Source organism: Salvelinus fontinalis, unplaced genomic scaffold, assembly GCF_029448725.1.
Source record: "Salvelinus fontinalis isolate EN_2023a unplaced genomic scaffold, ASM2944872v1 scaffold_0031, whole genome shotgun sequence".
NCBI classification, from domain to species: domain Eukaryota; kingdom Metazoa; phylum Chordata; class Actinopteri; order Salmoniformes; family Salmonidae; genus Salvelinus; species Salvelinus fontinalis.
Genome location: NW_026600240.1, coordinates 119,520 through 142,500, shown reverse-complemented (window position 1 = coordinate 142,500; position 22,981 = coordinate 119,520). Strand labels below are relative to the sequence as shown.

Sequence of the window (22,981 nt, the reverse complement as noted above, 5' to 3'; positions counted from 1 at the left end):
AGAAACCACAGGAAAAACCACAGAGAAACCACAGAGAAACCACAAAGAAACCACAAAGAAACCACAGAGTAACCAAAGAGAAACCACAGGAGAAACCACAGAAAAACCATAGGAGAAACCACAGAAAAACCACAGGAGAAACCACAGGAGAAACCGCAGAGAAACCACAGGAGAAACCACAGAGAAACCACAGGAGAAACCACAGGAGAAACCACAGAGAAACCACAGAGAAACCACAGGAGAAACCACAGGAGAAACCACAGGAGAAACCACAGGAGAAACCACAGAGAAACCACAGGAGAAACCACAGAGAAACCACAGAGAAACCACAGGAGAAACCACAGAGAAACCACAGAGAAACCACAGGAGAAACCATAGGAGAAACCACAGGAGAAACCACAGGAGAAACCACAGGAGAAACCACAGGAGAAACAACAGAGAAACCACAGGAGAAACCACAGGAGAAACCACAGGAGAAACCACAGAGAAACCACAGAGAAACCACAGGAGAAACCATAGGAGAAACCACAGGAGAAACCACAGGAGAAACCACAGAGAAACCACAGAGAAACCACAGAGAAACAATAGGAGAAACCATAGGAGAAACCACAGAGAAACCATAGGAGAAACCACAGAGAAACCACGGAGAAACCACAGGAGAAACCCCAGAGAAACCACAGGAGAAACCACAGAGAAACCACAGAGAAACCACAGGAGAAACCACAGGAGAAACCACAGGAGAAACCACAGGAGAAACCACAGGAGAAACAACAGAGAAACCACAGGAGAAACCACAGGAGAAACCACAGGAGAAACCACAGAGAAACCACAGAGAAACCACAGGAGAAACCATAGGAGAAACCACAGGAGAAACCACAGGAGAAACCACAGAGAAACCACAGAGAAACCACAGAGAAACCATAGGAGAAACCATAGGAGAAACCACAGAGAAACCATAGGAGAAACCACAGAGAAACCACAGAGAAACCACAGGAGAAACCCCAGAGAAACCACAGGAGAAACCACAGAGAAACCACAGGAGAAACCACAGGAGAAACCACAGGAGAAACCACAGGAGAAACCACAGGAGAAACCACAGGAGAAACCACAGGAAAAACCATAGGAGAAACCACAGAAAAACCACAGGAGAAACCACAGGAGAAACCACAGAGAAACCACAGGAGAAACCACAGAGAAACCACAGGAGAAACCACAGAGAAACCATAGGAGAAACCACAGAGAAACCACAGAGAAACCATAGGAGAAACCACAGGAGAAACCACAGAGAAACCACAGGAGAAACCACAGAGAAACCATAGGAGAAACCAGAGAGAAACCACAGAGAAACCATAGGAGAAACCACAGGAGAAACCACAGAGAAACCACAGGAGAAACCACAGAGAAACCACAGGAGAAACCACAGGAGAAACCCCAGGAGAAACCACAGGAGAAACCACAGGAGAAACCACAGGAGAAACAACAGGAGAAACCACAGGAAAAACCATAGGAGAAACCACAGAAAAACCACAGGAGAAACCACAGGAGAAACCACAGAGAAACCACAGGAGAAACCACAGAGACACCATAGGAGAAACCACAGAGAAACCATAGGAGAAACCACAGAGAAACCACAGAGAAACCATAGGAGAAACCACAGGAGAAACCACAGAGAAACCATAGGAGAAACCACAGAGAAACCATAGAGAAACCACAGGAGAAACCACAGAGAAACCATAGGAGAAACCACAGAGAAACCACAGAGAAACCATAGGAGAAACCACAGGAGAAACCACAGAGAAACCACAGAGAAACCACAGAGAAACCATAGGAGAAACCACAGAGAAACCACAGAGAAACCATAGGAGAAACCACAGAGAAACCACAGAGAAACCATAGGAGAAACCACAGAGAAACCACAGGAGAAACCACAGAGAAACCACAGAGAAACCACAGAGAAACCATAGGAGAAACCATAGGAGAAACCACAGAGAAACCATAGGAGAAACCACAGAGAAACCACAGAGAAACCACAGGAGAAACCCCAGAGAAACCACAGGAGAAACCACAGAGAAACCACAGAGAAACCACAGGAGAAACCACAGGAGAAACCACAGGAAAAACCACAGGAGAAACCACAGAAGAAACAACAGAGAAACCACAGGAGAAACCACAGGAGAAACCACAGGAGAAACCACAGAGAAACCACAGAGAAACCACAGGAGAAACCATAGGAGAAACCACAGGAGAAACCACAGGAGAAACCACAGAGAAACCACAGAGAAACCACAGAGAAACCATAGGAGAAACCATAGGAGAAACCACAGAGAAACCATAGGAGAAACCACAGAGAAACCACAGAGAAACCACAGGAGAAACCCCAGAGAAACCACAGGAGAAACCACAGAGAAACCACAGGAGAAACCACAGGAGAAACCACAGGAGAAACCACAGGAGAAACCACAGGAGAAACCACAGGAAAAACCATAGGAGAAACCACAGAAAAACCACAGGAGAAACCACAGGAGAAACCACAGAGAAACCACAGGAGAAACCACAGAGAAACCACAGGAGAAACCACAGAGAAACCATAGGAGAAACCACAGAGAAACCACAGAGAAACCATAGGAGAAACCACAGGAGAAACCACAGAGAAACCACAGGAGAAACCACAGAGAAACCATAGGAGAAACCACAGAGAAACCACAGAGAAACCATAGGAGAAACCACAGGAGAAACCACAGAGAAACCACAGGAGAAACCACAGAGAAACCACAGGAGAAACCACAGGAGAAACCCCAGGAAAAACCACAGGAGAAACCACAGGAGAAACCACAGGAGAAACCACAGGAGAAACAACAGGAGAAACCACAGAGAAACCACAAGAGAAACCACAGAGAAACCATAGGAGAAACCAGAGAGAAACCACAGAGAAACCATAGGAGAAACCACAGGAGAAACCACAGAGAAACCACAGGAGAAACTACAGAGAAACCATAGGAGAAACCAGAGAGAAACCACAGAGAAACCATAGGAGAAACCACAGGAGAAACCACAGAGAAACCACAGGAGAAACCACAGAGAAACCACAGGAGAAACCACAGGAGAAACCCCAGGAGAAACCACAGGAGAAACCACAGGAGAAACCACAGGAGAAACAACAGGAGAAACCACAGGAAAAACCATAGGAGAAACCACAGAAAAACCACAGGAGAAACCACAGGAGAAACCACAGAGAAACCACAGGAGAAACCACAGAGACACCATAGGAGAAACCACAGAGAAACCATAGGAGAAACCACAGAGAAACCACAGAGAAACCATAGGAGAAACCACAGGAGAAACCACAGAGAAACCATAGGAGAAACCACAGAGAAACCATAGAGAAACCACAGGAGAAACCACAGAGAAACCATAGGAGAAACCACAGAGAAACCACAGAGAAACCATAGGAGAAACCACAGGAGAAACCACAGAGAAACCACAGAGAAACCACAGAGAAACCATAGGAGAAACCACAGAGAAACCACAGAGAAACCATAGGAGAAACCACAGAGAAACCACAGGAGAAACCACAGAGAAACCACAGAGAAACCACAGAGAAACCATAGGAGAAACCATAGGAGAAACCACAGAGAAACCATAGGAGAAACCACAGAGAAACCACAGAGAAACCACAGGAGAAACCCCAGAGAAACCACAGGAGAAACCACAGAGAAACCACAGAGAAACCATAGGAGAAACCACAGAGAAACCACAGGAGAAACCACAGAGAAACCACAGAGAAACCACAGAGAAACCATAGGAGAAACCATAGGAGAAACCACAGAGAAACCATAGGAGAAACCACAGAGAAACCACAGAGAAACCACAGGAGAAACCCCAGAGAAACCACAGGAGAAACCACAGAGAAACCACAGAGAAACCACAGGAGAAACCACAGGAGAAACCACAGGAGAAACCACAGGAGAAACCACAGGAGAAACAACAGAGAAACCACAGGAGAAACCACAGGAGAAACCACAGGAGAAACCACAGAGAAACCACAGAGAAACCACAGGAGAAACCATAGGAGAAACCACAGGAGAAACCACAGGAGAAACCACAGAGAAACCACAGAGAAACCATAGGAGAAACCATAGGAGAAACCACAGAGAAACCATAGGAGAAACCACAGAGAAACCACAGAGAAACCACAGGAGAACCCCCAGAGAAACCACAGGAGAAACCACAGAGAAACCACAGGAGAAACCACAGGAGAAACCACAGGAGAAACCACAGGAGAAACCACAGGAGAAACCACAGGAAAAACCATAGGAGAAACCACAGAAAAACCACAGGAGAAACCACAGGAGAAACCACAGAGAAACCACAGGAGAAACCACAGAGAAACCACAGGAGAAACCACAGAGAAACCATAGGAGAAACCACAGAGAAACCACAGAGAAACCATAGGAGAAACCACAGGAGAAACCACAGAGAAACCACAGGAGAAACCACAGAGAAACCATAGGAGAAACCACAGAGAAACCACAGAGAAACCATAGGAGAAACCACAGGAGAAACCACAGAGAAACCACAGGAGAAACCACAGAGAAACCACAGGAGAAACCACAGGAGAAACCCCAGGAGAAACCACAGGAGAAACCACAGGAGAAACAACAGGAGAAACCACAGGAAAAACCATAGGAGAAACCACAGAAAAACCACAGGAGAAACCACAGGAGAAACCACAGAGAAACCACAGGAGAAACCACAGAGACACCATAGGAGAAACCACAGAGAAACCATAGGAGAAACCACAGAGAAACCACAGAGAAACCATAGGAGAAACCACAGGAGAAACCACAGAGAAACCATAGGAGAAACCACAGAGAAACCATAGAGAAACCACAGGAGAAACCACAGAGAAACCATAGGAGAAACCACAGAGAAACCACAGAGAAACCATAGGAGAAACCACAGGAGAAACCACAGAGAAACCACAGAGAAACCACAGAGAAACCATAGGAGAAACCACAGAGAAACCACAGAGAAACCATAGGAGAAACCACAGAGAAACCACAGGAGAAACCACAGAGAAACCACAGAGAAACCATAGGAGAAACCATAAGAGAAACCACAGGAGAAACCACAGGAGAAACCACAGGAGAAACCACAGGAGAAACCACAGAGAAACCATAGGAGAAACCACAGAGAAACCACAGGAGAAACCACAGAGAAACCATAGGAGAAACCACAGAGAAACCACAGGAGAAACCATAGGAGAAACCACAGGAGAAACCACAGGAGAAACCACAGGAGAAACCACAGGAGAAACAACAGAGAAACCACAGGAGAAACCACAGGAGAAACCACAGGAGAAACCACAGAGAAACCACAGAGAAACCACAGGATAAACCATAGGAGAAACCACAGGAGAAACCACAGGAGAAACCACAGAGAAACCACAGAGAAACCACAGAGAAACCATAGGAGAAACCATAGGAGAAACCACAGAGAAACCATAGGAGAAACCACAGAGAAACCACAGAGAAACCACAGGAGAAACCCCAGAGAAACCATAGGAGAAACCACAGAGAAACCACAGAGAAACCACAGGAGAAACCCCAGAGAAACCACAGGAGAAACCACAGAGAAACCACAGGAGAAACCACAGGAGAAACCACAGGAGAAACCACAGGAGAAACCACAGGAGAAACCACAGGAGAATCAACAGAGAAACCACAGGAGAAACCACAGGAGAAACCACAGGAGAAACCACAGAGAAACCACAGAGAAACCACAGGAGAAACCATAGGAGAAACCACAGGAGAAACCACAGGAGAAACCACAGAGAAACCACAGAGAAACCACAGAGAAACCATAGGAGAAACCATAGGAGAAACCACAGAGAAACCATAGGAGAAACCACAGAGAAACCACAGAGAAACCACAGAGAAACCACAGGAGAAACCCCAGAGAAACCACAGGAGAAACCACAGAGAAACCACAGGAGAAACCACAGGAGAAACCACAGGAGAAACCACAGGAGAAACCACAGGAGAAACCACAGGAAAAACCATAGGAGAAACCACAGAAAAACCACAGGAGAAACCACAGAGAAACCACAGGAGAAACCACAGAGAAACCACAGGAGAAACCACAGAGAAACCATAGGAGAAACCCCAGAGAAACCACAGAGAAACCATAGGAGAAACCACAGGAGAAACCACAGAGAAACCACAGGAGAAACCACAGAGAAACCATAGGAGAAACCACAGAGAAACCACAGAGAAACCATAGGAGAAACCACAGGAGAAACCACAGGAGAAACCACAGGAGAAACCACAGAGAAACCACAGGAGAAACCACTGGAGAAACCCCAGGAGAAACCACAGGAGAAACCACAGGAGAAACCACAGGAGAAACAACAGGAGAAACCACAGGAGAAACCACAGGAGAAACCACAGAGAAACCACAGGAGAAACCACAGGAGAAATCACAGAGAAACCAAAGAGAAACTACAGACACTAATTCTAACCCACGCACATGTCTGAAGACAATGAGACTGGAGAGATCAGGACAGAGATGAACCACATGGTAACAAGCAGTTGACTTCCTGGGACATTTGGTAACAAGCAGTTGACTTACTGGGACATTTGGTAACAAGCAGTTGACTTACTGGGACATTTGGTAACAAGCAGTTGACTTCCTGGGACATTTGGTAACAAGCAGTTGACTTACTGGGACATTTGGTAACAAGCAGTTGACTTACTGGGACATTTGGTAACAAGCAGTTGGCTTACTGGGACATTTGGTAACAAGCAGTTGACTTACTGGGACATTTGGTAACAAGCAGTGGACTTCCTGGGACATTTGGTAACAAGCAGTTGACTTACTGGGACATTTGGTAACAAGCAGTGGACTTACTAGGACATTTGTAGTTGGGACACTTCTTATCTGTGGAAGGAAATAGAGAAACCAAAATGAATAGGACATTTTCAAGTCAATGTTTTACAGAGTCTGTATCAGCACCAAAGGGTTCACTAGCGTGTGTATGTGTGTGTGTGTGTGTGTGTGTGTGTGTGTGTGTGTGTGTGTGTGTGTGTGTGTGTGTGTGTGTGTGTGTGTGTGTGTGTATACCTTCACAGATGCGTGTGGTGAGGTTCTGTAGAAAGGAGTCATCCAGCAGCTCAGCGAAGTTCTCCAGGACGAAGGAGAAGCCTGGTTTAGGGTCGCTCTTACAGACCACAGCACTGAGCTGTTCATGGTTGGGCTGACGGCCAGAGTAGTCCTTCACTCCCAGACCACCCACCTGACAGAGAGAGGGGGGCGGGGTTAGTGTGTAATGGACGGTGCATTGTGATATGATGTTGCTGGTCATACTAAAGCTAGTCTCAATCCTTCGAACCTTCAGGTGCTCAGAACTGGAAATAACTGCATAGCACCCAGTTAATGGTATGAGGCAAGCGGAGAGGTTGTCCCTTACCTTGATGTCCTTCACAGTGTGTTGTCCCTTACCTTGACGCCCTTCACAGTGTGTTGTCTCTTACCTTGATGCCCTTCACAGTGTGTTGAGCCTTACCTTGATGCCCTTCACAGTGTGTTGTCTCTTACCTTGATGTCCTTTAGTGTGTTGTCCCTTACCTTGATGTCCTTCACAGTGTGTTCAGCCTTACCTTGACGCCCTTCACAGTGTGTTGCCCCTTACCTTGACGCCCTTCACAGTGTGTTGTCCCTTACCTTGACGCCCTTCACAGTGTGTTGAGCCTTACCTTGATGCCCTTCACAGTGTGTTGAGCCTTACCTTGACGCCCTTCACAGTGTGTTGAGCCTTACCTTGACGCCCTTCACAGTGTGTTGTCCCTTACCTTGACGCCCTTCACAGTGTGTTGAGCCTTACCTTGATGCCCTTCACAGTGTGTTGTCTCTTGCCTTGATGTCCTTTAGTGTGTTGTCCCTTACCTTGATGCCCTTCACAGTGTGTTGTCTCTTACCTTGATGCCCTTCACAGTGTGTTGTCTCTTACCTTGACGCCCTTCACAGTGTGTTGTCTCTTACCTTGACGCCCTTCACAGTGTGTTGTCCCTTACCTTGATGTCCTTCAGTGTGTTGTCCCTTACCTTGACGCCCTTCACAGTGTGTTGTCTCTTACCTTGACGCCCTTCACAGTGTGTTGAGCCTTACCTTGACGCCCTTCACAGTGTGTTGTCTCTTACCTTGACGCCCTTCACAGTGTGTTGTCCCTTACCTTGGTGTGGACCAGACGTGGAGGTTTCCCACAGTGTGTGGTCCCTTACCTTGACGCCCTTCACAGTGTGTTGTCCCTTACCTTGACGCCCTTCACAGTGTGTGGTCCCTTACCTTGACGCCCTTCATAGTGTGTTGTCTCTTACCTTGACGCCCTTCACAGTGTGTTGAGCCTTACCTTGATGCCCTTCACAGTGTGTTGAGCCTTACCTTGACGCCCTTCACAGTGTGTTGAGCCTTACCTTGATGCCCTTCACAGTGTGTTGAGCCTTACCTTGATGCCCTTCACAGTGTGTTGTCCCTTACCTTGACGCCCTTCACAGTGTGTTGTCTCTTACCTTGATGTCCTTTAGTGTGTTGTCCCTTACCTTGACGCCCTTCACAGTGTGTGGTCCCTTACTTTGACGCCCTTCACAGTGTGTTGAGCCTTACCTTGATGCCCTTCACAGTGTGTTGTCCCTTACCTTGATGCCCTTCACAGTGTGTTGTCCCTTACCTTGATGCCCTTCAGTGTGTTGTCCCTTACCTTGATGTCCTTCAGTGTGTTGTCCCTTACCTTGATGCCCTTCAGTGTGTTGTCCCTTACCTTGATGCCCTTCAGTGTGTTGAGCCTTACCTTGATGTGGACCAGACGGGGAGGTTTCCCACAGGGTGTGGTCTCTTACCTTGATGCCCTTCCCACAGAGCGTGTTGAGCGGTGTTTTATCTCTGGTGATATCAGAGCGTCCGTCGGTGAGCACTAGGACCACGCGGTTCTCCTGCTGCAGACGGTCAATCATGTTGGTCAGAGAGAACTGCAGAGCCTCCCCTGTATAGGTGGCCTCAGCCAGCCAACGCAGGTCCCGCACCGCCCTACACACAACATACAGGGTCATGATTGGGTGTGTGTGTGTGTGTGTGTGTGTGTGTGTGTGTGTGTGTATGTGTGTGTGTGTGTGTGTGTGTGTGTGTGTGTGTGTGTGTGTGTGTGTGTGTGTGTGTGTGTGTACTTACTGTTTGAGCTCAGTGAGTGTGTTAATGTTGGGGTCCGTGTGTGTGAGTGTGTGTGTGAGTGTGTGTGTGTGTGTGTGTGTACTTACTGTTTGAGCTCAGTGAGTGTGTTAATGTTGGGGTCTCCCAGTCTGACAGCCTCCTGGGCTCCATCCCCACTGTACTGCACCACGCCCACCCTGGAGTCATTAAAACCAAACTACACACACACACACACACACACACACACACACACACACACACACACACACACACACACACACACACACACACACACACACACACACACACACACACACACACACACACACACACACACACACACACACACACACACACACACACGCACACACACACAACAGAACAGACAGGGTTACTGGGGGCAGCTAATTAAAGATGTTTTCCCAAACTGCGAAGTATGAGCACATGTATGAGTAAAATGTATAGCAAAATAAATTGCTGCCGTAGCTATTTTCAAAGTGTTTCATACTCTAGTAATCTCACAAAAAAATATGAATCCCATAGCCCACCTCGTGCAGAAGAAGTGCCTGGGTTTAACTAGCTTCCATAGACATAAAGTCAGATTCCACAGCCACACAGTCAGATTCAACAGCCACAAAGTCAGATTCCACAGTCACACAGTCAGATTCCACAGTCACACAGTCAGATTCCACAGCCACACAGTCAGATTCAACATCCACAAAGTCAAATTCAACAGGCATAAAGTCAGATTCCACAGTCACAAAGTCAAACTCCACAGTCACAAAGTCAGATTCAACAGCCACAAAGTCAGACTCCACAGCCACAAAGTCTGACTCCACAGCCACAAAGTCAGATTCAACAGCCACAAAGTCAGACTCCACAGTCACAAAGTCAGATTCCACAGTCACAAAGTCAGATTCCACAGTCACAAAGTCAGATTCCACAGCCACAAAGTCTGACTCCACAGCCACAAATTCAGATTCCACAGCCACAAAGTCAGATTCCACAGCCACAAAGTCAGATTCCACAGCCACAAATTCAAATTCCACAGCCACAAAGTCAGATTCCACAGCCACAAAGTCAGATTCCACAGCCACAAAGTCTGACTCCACAGCCACAAATTCAGATTCCACAGTCACACAGTCAGATTCCACAGTCACACAGTCAGATTCCACAGCCACACAGTCAGATTCAACAGCCACAAAGTCAAATTCAACAGGTATAAAGTCAGATTCCACAGTCACAAAGTCAGACTCCACAGTCACAAAGTCAGATTCAACAGCCACAAAGTCAGACTCCACAGTCACAAAGTCAGATTCCACAGTCACAAAGTCAGATTCAACAGCCACAAAGTCAGACTCCACAGTCACAAAGTCAGATTCCACAGTCACAAAGTCAGACTCCACAGTCACAAAGTCAGATTCAACAGTCACAAAGTCAGATTCACAGTCACAAAGTCAGATTCCACAGTCACAAAGTCAGATTCCACAGCCACAAAGTCTGACTCCACAGACACAAATTCAGATTCCACAGCCACAAAGTCAGATTCCACAGCCACAAAGTCAGATTCCACAGCCACAAAGTCAGATTCCACAGCCACAAAGTCTGACTCCACAGCCACAAATTCAGATTCCACAGCCACAAAGTCAGATTCCACAGCCACAAATTCAAATTCCACAGCCACAAAGTCAGATTCCACAGTCACAAAGTCAGATTCCACAGTCACAAAGTCAGATTCCACAGTCACAAAGTCAGATTCCACAGCCACAAAGTCAGATTCCACAGCCACAAAGTCAGATTCCACAGCCACAAAGTCAGATTACACAGCCACAAAGTCAGATTCCACAGCCACAAAGTCAGATTCCACAGCCACAAAGTCAGATTCCACAGCCACAAAGTCAGATTCCACAGCCACAAAGTCAGATTCCACAGCCACAAAGTCAGATTCCACAGCCACAAAGTCTGACTCCACAGCCACAAAGTCAGATTCAACAGCCACAAAGTCAGACTCCACAGTCACAAAGTCAGATTCCACAGTCACAAAGTCAGATTCCACAGTCACAAAGTCAGATTCCACAGCCACAAAGTCTGACTCCACAGCCACAAATTCAGATTCCACAGCCACAAAGTCAGATTCCACAGCCACAAAGTCAGATCCCACAGCCACAAATTCAAATTCCACAGCCACAAAGTCAGATTCCACAGCCACAAAGTCAGATTCCACAGCCACAAAGTCTGACTCCACAGCCACAAATTCAGATTCCACAGTCACACAGTCAGATTCCACAGTCACACAGTCAGATTCCACAGCCACACAGTCAGATTCAACAGCCACAAAGTCAAATTCAACAGGTATAAAGTCAGATTCCACAGTCACAAAGTCAGACTCCACAGTCACAAAGTCAGATTCAACAGCCACAAAGTCAGACTCCACAGTCACAAAGTCAGATTCCACAGTCACAAAGTCAGATTCAACAGCCACAAAGTCAGACTCCACAGTCACAAAGTCAGATTCCACAGTCACAAAGTCAGACTCCACAGTCACAAAGTCAGATTCAACAGTCACAAAGTCAGATTCACAGTCACAAAGTCAGATTCCACAGTCACAAAGTCAGATTCCACAGCCACAAAGTCTGACTCCACAGACACAAATTCAGATTCCACAGCCACAAAGTCAGATTCCACAGCCACAAAGTCAGATTCCACAGCCACAAAGTCAGATTCCACAGCCACAAAGTCTGACTCCACAGCCACAAATTCAGATTCCACAGCCACAAAGTCAGATTCCACAGCCACAAATTCAAATTCCACAGCCACAAAGTCAGATTCCACAGTCACAAAGTCAGATTCCACAGTCACAAAGTCAGATTCCACAGTCACAAAGTCAGATTCCACAGCCACAAAGTCAGATTCCACAGCCACAAAGTCAGATTCCACAGCCACAAAGTCAGATTACACAGCCACAAAGTCAGATTCCACAGCCACAAAGTCAGATTCCACAGCCACAAAGTCAGATTCCACAGCCACAAAGTCAGATTCCACAGCCACAAAGTCAGATTCCACAGCCACAAAGTCAGATTCAACAGTCACAAAGTCAGATTCCACAGCCACAAAGTCAGATTCCACAGTCACAAAGTCATATTCCACAGTCACAAAGTCAGATTCCACAGCCACAAATTCAAATTTCACAGCCACAAAATCAGATCCAACAAAGTCAGATTCCACAGCCACAAAGTCAGATTACACAGCCACAAAGTCAGATTCCACAGCCACAAAGTCAGATTCCACAGCCACAAAGTCAGATTCCACAGTCACAAAGTCAGATTCCACAGCCACAAAGTCAGATTCCACAGCCACAAAGTCAGATTCAACAGCCACAAAGTCAGATTCCACAGCCACAAAGTCAGATTCCACAGCCACAAAGTCAGACTCCACAGTCACAAAGTCAGATTCCACAGTCACAAAGTCAGATTCAACAGCCACAAAGTCAGACTCCACAGTCACAAAGTCAGATTCCACAGTCACAAAGTCAGACTCCACAGTCACAAAGTCAGATTCAACAGTCACAAAGTCAGATTCACAGTCACAAAGTCAGATTCCACAGTCACAAAGTCAGATTCCACAGCCACAAAGTCTGACTCCACAGACACAAATTCAGATTCCACAGCCACAAAGTCAGATTCCACAGCCACAAAGTCAGATTCCACAGCCACAAAGTCAGATTCCACAGCCACAAAGTCTGACTCCACAGCCACAAATTCAGATTCCACAGCCACAAAGTCAGATTCCACAGCCACAAATTCAAATTCCACAGCCACAAAGTCAGATTCCACAGTCACAAAGTCAGATTCCACAGTCACAAAGTCAGATTCCACAGTCACAAAGTCAGATTCCACAGCCACAAAGTCAGATTCCACAGCCACAAAGTCAGATTCCACAGCCACAAAGTCAGATTACACAGCCACAAAGTCAGATTCCACAGCCACAAAGTCAGATTCCACAGCCACAAAGTCAGATTCCACAGCCACAAAGTCAGATTCCACAGCCACAAAGTCAGATTCCACAGCCACAAAGTCAGATTCAACAGTCACAAAGTCAGATTCCACAGCCACAAAGTCAGATTCCACAGTCACAAAGTCATATTCCACAGTCACAAAGTCAGATTCCACAGCCACAAATTCAAATTTCACAGCCACAAAATCAGATCCAACAAAGTCAGATTCCACAGCCACAAAGTCAGATTACACAGCCACAAAGTCAGATTCCACAGCCACAAAGTCAGATTCCACAGCCACAAAGTCAGATTCCACAGTCACAAAGTCAGATTCCACAGCCACAAAGTCAGATTCCACAGCCACAAAGTCAGATTCAACAGCCACAAAGTCAGATTCCACAGCCACAAAGTCAGATTCCACAGCCACAAAGTCAGATTCAACAGTCACAAAGTCAGATTCCACAGCCACAAAGTCAGATTCCACAGTCACATAATCATATTCCACAGCCACAAAGTCAGATTCCACAGCCACAAAGTCAACATTATGTAGCTTTTTCGTCTCAATTTCAGGCATAGAAATCCCCAGGGGAGAAACATTGGTTCAAGAAGTGGGGGGGGGGGGGGGGGGGGGGGGGCGCTCGGAGGCGTCCACATGGTCCTAAAGCACACTGTTGAATTGCTTTATTTTAGATTTCCATTATATAACTGGGGGGGGGGGGGGGGGGGCAGAAATGCACTTTCAGAATATGGGGGGGACATGTCCCCAGTGAAAGTTGTGCCCCTGGAACACCCCAAACCTTTTTATTCATGAGTCCCACAGGGCGGCGCACTATTGGCCCAGCGTCGTCCGGGGTCGTCCGGGGTAGGCCGGGGTAGGCCGGGGTAGGCCGGGGTAGGCCGGGGTAGGCCGTCATTGTAAATAAGAATTTGTTCCTAACTGACTTGCCTAGTTAAATAAAGGTTCAAATAAAAATTTAAATAAAAAATAAAAATGTTTAAATCCTTCTTGACTGTAATGTGATTTGTTTATTATAAATAAAGTATGAGTAAAAGTATATTTTTTAAAATAGTACTCACATGGACTTGCTGGTCCTTAATAAGGCGGTCTATGACGGTGATGATGAAGTCTTTAGCTAGAGCGAAGTTAGTGGAGCCGATACTCTCAGAACTGTCCACGATGAAGGCCAGGTCCAGGGGCCCACACTTACACTCTACATCGGGACAGACAGACAGACAGACAGACAGACAGACACATTAGATGAAGGCCAGGTCCAGCTTACACTCTACATCAGGACAGACAGACAGACAGGCATTAGACAGACACATTAGACAGACACATTAGACAGACAGACACATTAGACAGACAGACAGACAGACAGACAGACACATCAGACAGACACATTAGACGGACAGACATTAGACAGACATCAGACAGACACATCAGACAGACACATCAGACAGACACATCAGACAGACACATTAGACAGACAGACACATTAGACAGACAGACATTAGACAGACACATCAGACAGACACATCAGACAAACACATCAGACAGACACATTAGACAGACACATCAGACAGACACATCAGACAGACACATCAGACAGACACATCAGACAGACACATCAGACAGACACATCAGACAGACATTAGACAGACACATCAGACAGACATTAGACAGACATCAGACAGACATTAGACAGACACATCAGACAGACACATCAGACAGACACATCAGACAGACACATCAGACAGACACATCAGACAGACACATCAGACAGACATTAGACAGACACAGACAGACAGACATTAGACAGACATCAGACAGACATAAGACAGACACATCAGACAGACATTAGACAGACATCAGACAGACATCAGACATAGTATGGGCATAATGGTGATTGGAGAGCTTTAAGATAAACTCAGAAGCCAATGAGATGATGGGATGGACTCACCACAGCACGCTGTAGGAAACAAATCAAACAGAAATACAATGTCAGGCATTCTGAGTGTGTGTGTGTGTGTGTGTGTGTGTGTGTGTGTGTGTATATGGGGGGGGGGGGGGGGGGGCAGACTTACAGCAAAGCTTCATGATGATATCCAGAATCTCACATTCCTGTAGATAACAGTTATATAGATGTTCAATATATAGATAACAGTTATATAGATAACAGTTATATAGATAATAGTCATATAGATAACAGTTATATAGATAACAGTTATATAGATAACAGTTATATAGATAATAGTCATATAGATAACAGTTATATAGATAACAGTTATATAGATAACAGTTATATAGATAATAGTTATATAGATAACAGTCATATAGATAACAGTTATATAGATAATAGTTATATAGATAACAGTTATATAGATAATAGTTATATAGATAACGGTTATATAGATACTAGTCATATAGATAACAGTTATGTAGATGTTCAATATATAGATAACAGTTATATAGATAACAGTTATATAGATAACAGTTATATAGATGTTCAATAAATATAGATAACAGTTATATAGATGTTCAATAAATATAGATAACAGAGTTTTAATGACTCCAACCTAAGTGTATGTAAACTTCCGACTTCAACTGTAGTAGTACTCTGAGAAGACGGGCTTCAGAACAAGGAAATGAGCGAGGTTAGCGAGGTTGCCGTGGTGACGCTGAGTCACCCTACAACATGACATATGAGAGGCCAGTTCTCCTTACTGAACAGCATACTGCTGGAACTGCCCTCTCTGTTTCTCTCTGTCTCTCTGCCTCTTCCTGGTGTTTTATGAAATATTCCAGTCCTCTACAGGGTCTCCCACCCCGACTCCCAGCGTCTGTTCTGTTGTCATCTCAGGAAGATATTCTAGACGCTTCCAAATGTCTTCTAAGAGTCATCCTACAAAATGGCGTCTGAGAGGCCAGACTGTTCTCATTAGCGAACAGCCATCTTCTCTCTCGCTCTCGCTCTCTCTCTCTCTCTCTTTCTCTCTGCTTCTCCCCCGCACCCGCCCTCTCTCTCTTTCTCTCTCTCTCTCTCTCTCTGTTTCCCTCTGTCTCTCTGTTTCTCCCCCCCTCTCTCTTTCTCTCTCTCTCTCTGTTTCCCTCTGTCTTTCTGTTTCCCCCCCCCCTTTCTCTCTCCAGTCCTCTACAGGGTCTCCCACCCCGACTCCCATACTACTGTTCTGTTTTCATCTCAGGAAAATATTCTAGACTCTTCCAAATGTCTTCCATGTCTTCACTAGCATCAATCCCAGAACAGTAGGGTTCTCAGTAAGAGCTCAGGGGTTTTCGGATACAGTTTAAGAGGTATGGGTCAGCATTATCGGTTAAAGATAAAGGTCAAGGGTTAGAGGTGAAGAGTAAAACTTGATTTAGACTCACATCAGCTCCTGCAGGTCCGGTAGGCCCGACTGGTCCCTGTAAATAGAGAGAGAAATGACATGACCTTATAGGGTTAGGGTTAGGTTATTGACCTTATAGGGAAATCAGTTGGGTTAGGGTTAGAAACTCTTTTAACTATTGTTATTAGACTACAGACTACAGACTACATGTTCTATTGTTATTAGACTACAGACTACAGACTACATGTTATATTGTTATTAGACTACAGACTACAGACTACATGTTATATTGTTATTAGACTACAGACTACATGTTCTATTGTTATTAGACTACAGACTACATGTTATATTGTTATTAGACTACAGACTACAGACTACATGGTCTATTGTTATTAGACTACAGACTACATGTTCTATTGTTATAAGACTACAGACTACATGTTATATTGTTATTAGACTACAGACTACATGTTATATTGTTATTAGACTACAGACTACAGACTACATGGTCTATTGTTATTAGACTACAGACTACATGTTATATTGTTATTAGACTACAGACTACAGACTACATGGTCTATTGTTATTAGACTACAGACTACAGACTACATGTTCTATTGTTATTAGACTACAGACTACATGTTATATTGTTATTAGACTACAGACTACAGACTACATGGTCTATTGTTATTAGACTACAGACTACATGTTCTATTGTTATAAGACTACAGACTACAGACTACATGTTCTATTGTTATTAGACTACAGACTACAGACTACATGTTCTATTGTTATTAGACTACAGACTACATGTTCTATTGTTATTAGACTACAGACTACAGACTACATGTTCTATTGTTATAAGACTACAGACTACATGTTCTATTGTTATTAGACTACAGACTACAGACTACATGTTATATTGTTATAAGACTACAGACTACAGACTACATGTTCTATTGTTATAAGACTACAGACTACATGTTATATTGTTATTAGACTACAGACTACAGACTACATGTTCTATTGTTATTAGACTACAGACTACAGACTACATGTTCTATTGTTATTAGACTACAGACTACAGACTACATGTTCTATTGTTATTAGACTACAGACTACAGACTACATGTTATATTGTTATTAGACTACAGACTACAGACTACATGTTATATTGTTATTAGACTACAGACTACAGACTACATGTTCTATTGTTATTAGACTACAGACTACATGTTATATTGTTATAAGACTACAGACTACAGACTACATGTTATATTGTTATAAGACTACAGACTACAGACTACATGTTATATTGTTATTAGACTACAGACTACAGACTACATGTTATATTGTTATTAGACTACAGACTACAGACTACATGTTCTATTGTTATTAGACTACAGACTACAGACTACATGTTATATTGTTATTAGACTACAGACTACAGACTACATGTTCTATTGTTATTAGACTACAGACTACAGACTACATGGTCTATTGTTATTAGACTACAGACTACATGTTCTATTGTTATAAGACTACAGACTACATGTTATATTGTTATAAGACTACAGACTACATGTTCTATTGTTATAAGACTACAGACTACATGTTCTATTGTTATAAGACTACAGACTACATGTTCTATTGTTATAAGACTACAGACTACATGTTCTATTGTTATAAGACTACAGACTACAGACTACATGTTATATTGTTATTAGACTACAGACTACAGACTACATGTTATATTGTTATTAGACTACAGACTACAGACTACATGTTATATTGTTATTAGACTACAGACTACAGACTACATGTTCTATTGTTATAAGACTACAGACTACAGACTACATGTTATATTGTTATTAGACTACAGACTACAGACTACATGTTCTATTGTTATTAGACTACAGACTACAGACTACATGTTATATTGTTATTAGACTACAGACTACATGTTCTATTGTTATAAGACTACAGACTACAGACTACATGTTATATTGTTATTAGACTACAGACTACAGACTACATGTTCTATTGTTATTAGACTACAGACTACATGTTCTATTGTTATTAGACTACAGACTACAGACTACATGTTCTATTGTTATTAGACTACAGACTACATGTTATATTGTTATAAGACTACAGACTACAGACTACATGTTATATTGTTATAAGACTACAGACTACAGACTACATGTTATATTGTTATTAGACTACAGACTACAGACTACATGTTATATTGTTATTAGACTACAGACTACAGACTACATGTTCTATTGTTATTAGACTACAGACTACAGACTACATGTTATATTGTTATTAGACTACAGACTACAGACTACATGTTCTATTGTTATTAGACTACAGACTACATGTTATATTGTTATTAGACTACAGACTACAGACTACATGTTCTATTGTTATTAGACTACAGACTACAGACTACATGTTCTATTGTTATTAGACTACAGACTACAGACTACAGACTACATGTTATATTGTTATTAGACTACAGACTACAGACTACAGACTACATGGTCTATTGTTATTAGACTACAGACTACATGTTATATTGTTATAAGACTACAGACTACAGACTACATGTTATATTGTTATTAGACTACAGACTACAGACTACATGTTATATTGTTATTAGACTACAGACTACAGACTACATGTTCTATTGTTATTAGACTACAGACTACAGACTACATGTTATATTGTTATTAGACTACAGACTACAGACTACATGTTATATTGTTATTAGACTACAGACTACAGACTACATGTTCTATTGTTATTAGACTACAGACTACAGACTACATGGTCTATTGTTATTAGACTACAGACTACATGTTCTATTGTTATAAGACTACAGACTACAGACTATATATTCTATTGTTATTAGACTACAGACTACATGTTATATTGTTATAAGACTACAGACTACATTTTATATTGTTATTAGACTACAGACTACAGACTACATGTTATATTGTTATTAGACTACAGACTACATGTTATATTGTTATAAGACTACAGACTACATTTTATATTGTTATTAGACTACAGACTACAGACTACATGGTCTATTGTTATTAGACTACAGACTACATGTTCTATTGTTATTAGACTACAGACTACAGACTACAGACTACATGTTCTATTGTTATTAGACTACAGACTACATGTTCTATTGTTATTAGACTACAGACTACAGACTACATGTTCTATTGTTATTAGACTACAGACTACAGACTACATGTTATATTGTTATAAGACTACAGATTACATGTTATATTGTTATTAGACTACAGACTACAGACTACATGTTCTATTGTTATTAGACTACAGACTACAGACTACATGGTCTATTGTTATTAGACTACAGACTACATGTTCTATTGTTATTAGACTACAGACTACAGACTACATGTTCTATTGTTATTAGACTACAGACTACATGTTCTATTGTTATTAGACTACAGACTACAGACTACATGGTCTATTGTTATTAGACTACAGATTACATGTTATATTGTTATTAGACTACAGACTACAGACTACATGTTCTATTGTTATTAGACTACAGACTACAGACTACATGTTCTATTGTTATTAGACTACAGACTACAGACTACATGTTCTATTGTTATAAGACTACAGACTACAGACTACACGTTCTATTGTTATTAGACTACAGACTACAGACTACATGTTATATTGTTATTAGACTACAGACTACAGACTACATGTTATATTGTTATTAGACTACAGACTACATGTTCTATTGTTATTAGACTACAGACTACAGACTACATGTTATATTGTTATTAGACTACAGACTACAGACTACATGTTATATTGTTATAAGACTACAGACTACAGACTACATGTTCTATTGTTATTAGACTACAGACTACAGACTACAGACTACATGTTCTATTGTTATAAGACTACAGACTACATGTTCTATTGTTATAAGACTACAGACTACAGACTACATGTTCTATTGTTATTAGACTACAGACTACAGACTACATGTTCTATTGTTATTAGACTACAGACTACATGTTATATTGTTATTAGACTACAGACTACAGACTACATGTTCTATTGTTATTAGACTACAGACTACATGTTATATTGTTATAAGACTACAGACTACAGACTACAGACTACATGTTATATTGTTATTAGACTACAGACTACAGACTACATGTTCTATTGTTATAAGACTACAGACTACAGACTACATGTTCTATTGTTATTAGACTACAGACTACAGACTACATGTTCTATTGTTATTAGACTACAGACTACAGACTACATGTTATATTGTTATTAGACTACAGACTACAGACTACATGTTCTATTGTTATTAGACTACAGACTACATGTTATATTGTTATAAGACTACAGACTACAGACTACATGTTCTATTGTTATTAGACTACAGACTACAGACTACATGTTATATTGTTATAAGACTACAGACTACAGACTACATGTTCTATTGTTATTAGACTACAGACTACAGACTACAGACTACATGTTCTATTGTTATTAGACTACAGACTACAGACTACATGTTATATTGTTATAAGACTACAGACTACAGACTACATGTTCTATTGTTATTAGACTACAGACTACAGACTACATGTTATATTGTTATAAGACTACAGACTACAGACTACATGTTCTATTGTTATAAGACTACAGACTACATGTTATATTGTTATAAGACTACAGACTACAGACTACATGTTCATTTGTTATTAGACTACAGACTACATGTTCTATTGTTATAAGACTACAGACTACATGTTATATTGTTATAAGACTACAGACTACATGTTCTATTGTTATAAGACTACAGACTACAGACTACATGTTCTATTGTTATAAGACTACAGACTACAGACTACATGTTATATTGTTATTAGACTACAGACTACAGACTACATGTTCTATTGTTATTAGACTACAGACTACAGACTACATGTTATATTGTTATTAGACTACAGACTACAGACTACATGTTATATTGTTATAAGACTACAGACTACAGACTACATGTTCTATTGTTATTAGACTACAGACTACATGTTCTATTGTTATTAGACTACAGACTACATGTTATATTGTTATTAGACTACAGACTACAGACTACATGTAATATTGTTATTAGACTACAGACTACAGACTACATGTAATATTGTTATTAGACTACAGACTACATGTTCTATTGTTATTAGACTACAGACTACAGACTACATGTAATATTGTTATTAGACTACAGACTACAGACTACATGTTATATTGTTATTAGACTACAGACTACATGTTATATTGTTATTAGACTACAGACTACAGACTACATGTTCTATTGTTATTAGACTACAGACTACAGACTACATGTTCTATTGTTATTAGACTACAGACTACAGACTACATGTTCTATTGTTATTAGACTACAGACTACAGACTACATGTTCTATTGTTATAAGACTACAGACTACAGACTACATGTTCTATTGTTATTAGACTACAGACTACAGACTACATGTTCTATTGTTATTAGACTACAGACTACAGACTACATGTTATATTGTTATTAGACTACAGACTACAGACTACATGTTCTATTGTTATTAGACTACAGACTACAGACTACATGTTCTATTGTTATAAGACTACAGACTACATGTTCTATTGTTATTAGACTACAGACTACATGTTATATTGTTATTAGACTACAGACTACATGTTCTATTGTTATTAGACTACAGACTACATGTTCTATTGTTATTAGACTACAGACTACAGACTACATGTTCTATTGTTATAAGACTACAGACTACATGTTATATTGTTATTAGACTACAGACTACAGACTACATGTTCTATTGTTATTAGACTACAGACTACATGTTCTATTGTTATTAGACTACAGACTACATGTTCTATTGTTATTAGACTACAGACTACAGACTACATGTTCTATTGTTATTAGACTACAGACTACAGACTACATGTTCTATTGTTATTAGACTACAGACTACATGTTCTATTGTTATTAGACTACAGACTACATGTTCTATTGTTATAAGACTACAGACTACATGTTATATTGTTATTAGACTACAGACTACATGTTATATTGTTATTAGACTACAGACTACAGACTACATGTTCTATTGTTATTAGACTACAGACTACATGTTCTATTGTTATTAGACTACAGACTACAGACTACATGTTATATTGTTATAAGACTACAGACTACAGACTACATGTTCTATTGTTATTAGACTACAGACTACATGTTCTATTGTTATTAGACTACAGACTACAGACTACAGACTACATGTTCTATTGTTATTAGACTACAGACTACAGACTACATGTTATATTGTTATT

The 22,981-nt window shown here is 41.8% G+C and overlaps 1 protein-coding gene across 1 annotated transcript in view; it reads right to left on the bottom strand.

Annotated features, from left to right (window-relative positions):
• Positions 1–22,981, bottom strand: part of LOC129842291 (collagen alpha-1(VI) chain-like) — an 86,777-nt gene that overhangs the window by 2,534 nt on the left and 61,262 nt on the right. The window contains exons 25-32 of the mRNA XM_055910776.1: positions 16,584–16,619; positions 15,281–15,317; positions 15,157–15,165; positions 14,273–14,406; positions 9,309–9,418; positions 8,895–9,081; positions 7,123–7,294; positions 6,910–6,939 (exon numbers count right to left, since the gene is read on the bottom strand). Of these exons, the coding sequence (XP_055766751.1) occupies positions 6,910–6,939; positions 7,123–7,294; positions 8,895–9,081; positions 9,309–9,418; positions 14,273–14,406; positions 15,157–15,165; positions 15,281–15,317; positions 16,584–16,619 (715 nt within the window). The remainder of the gene's footprint in view (positions 1–6,909; positions 6,940–7,122; positions 7,295–8,894; positions 9,082–9,308; positions 9,419–14,272; positions 14,407–15,156; positions 15,166–15,280; positions 15,318–16,583; positions 16,620–22,981) is intronic.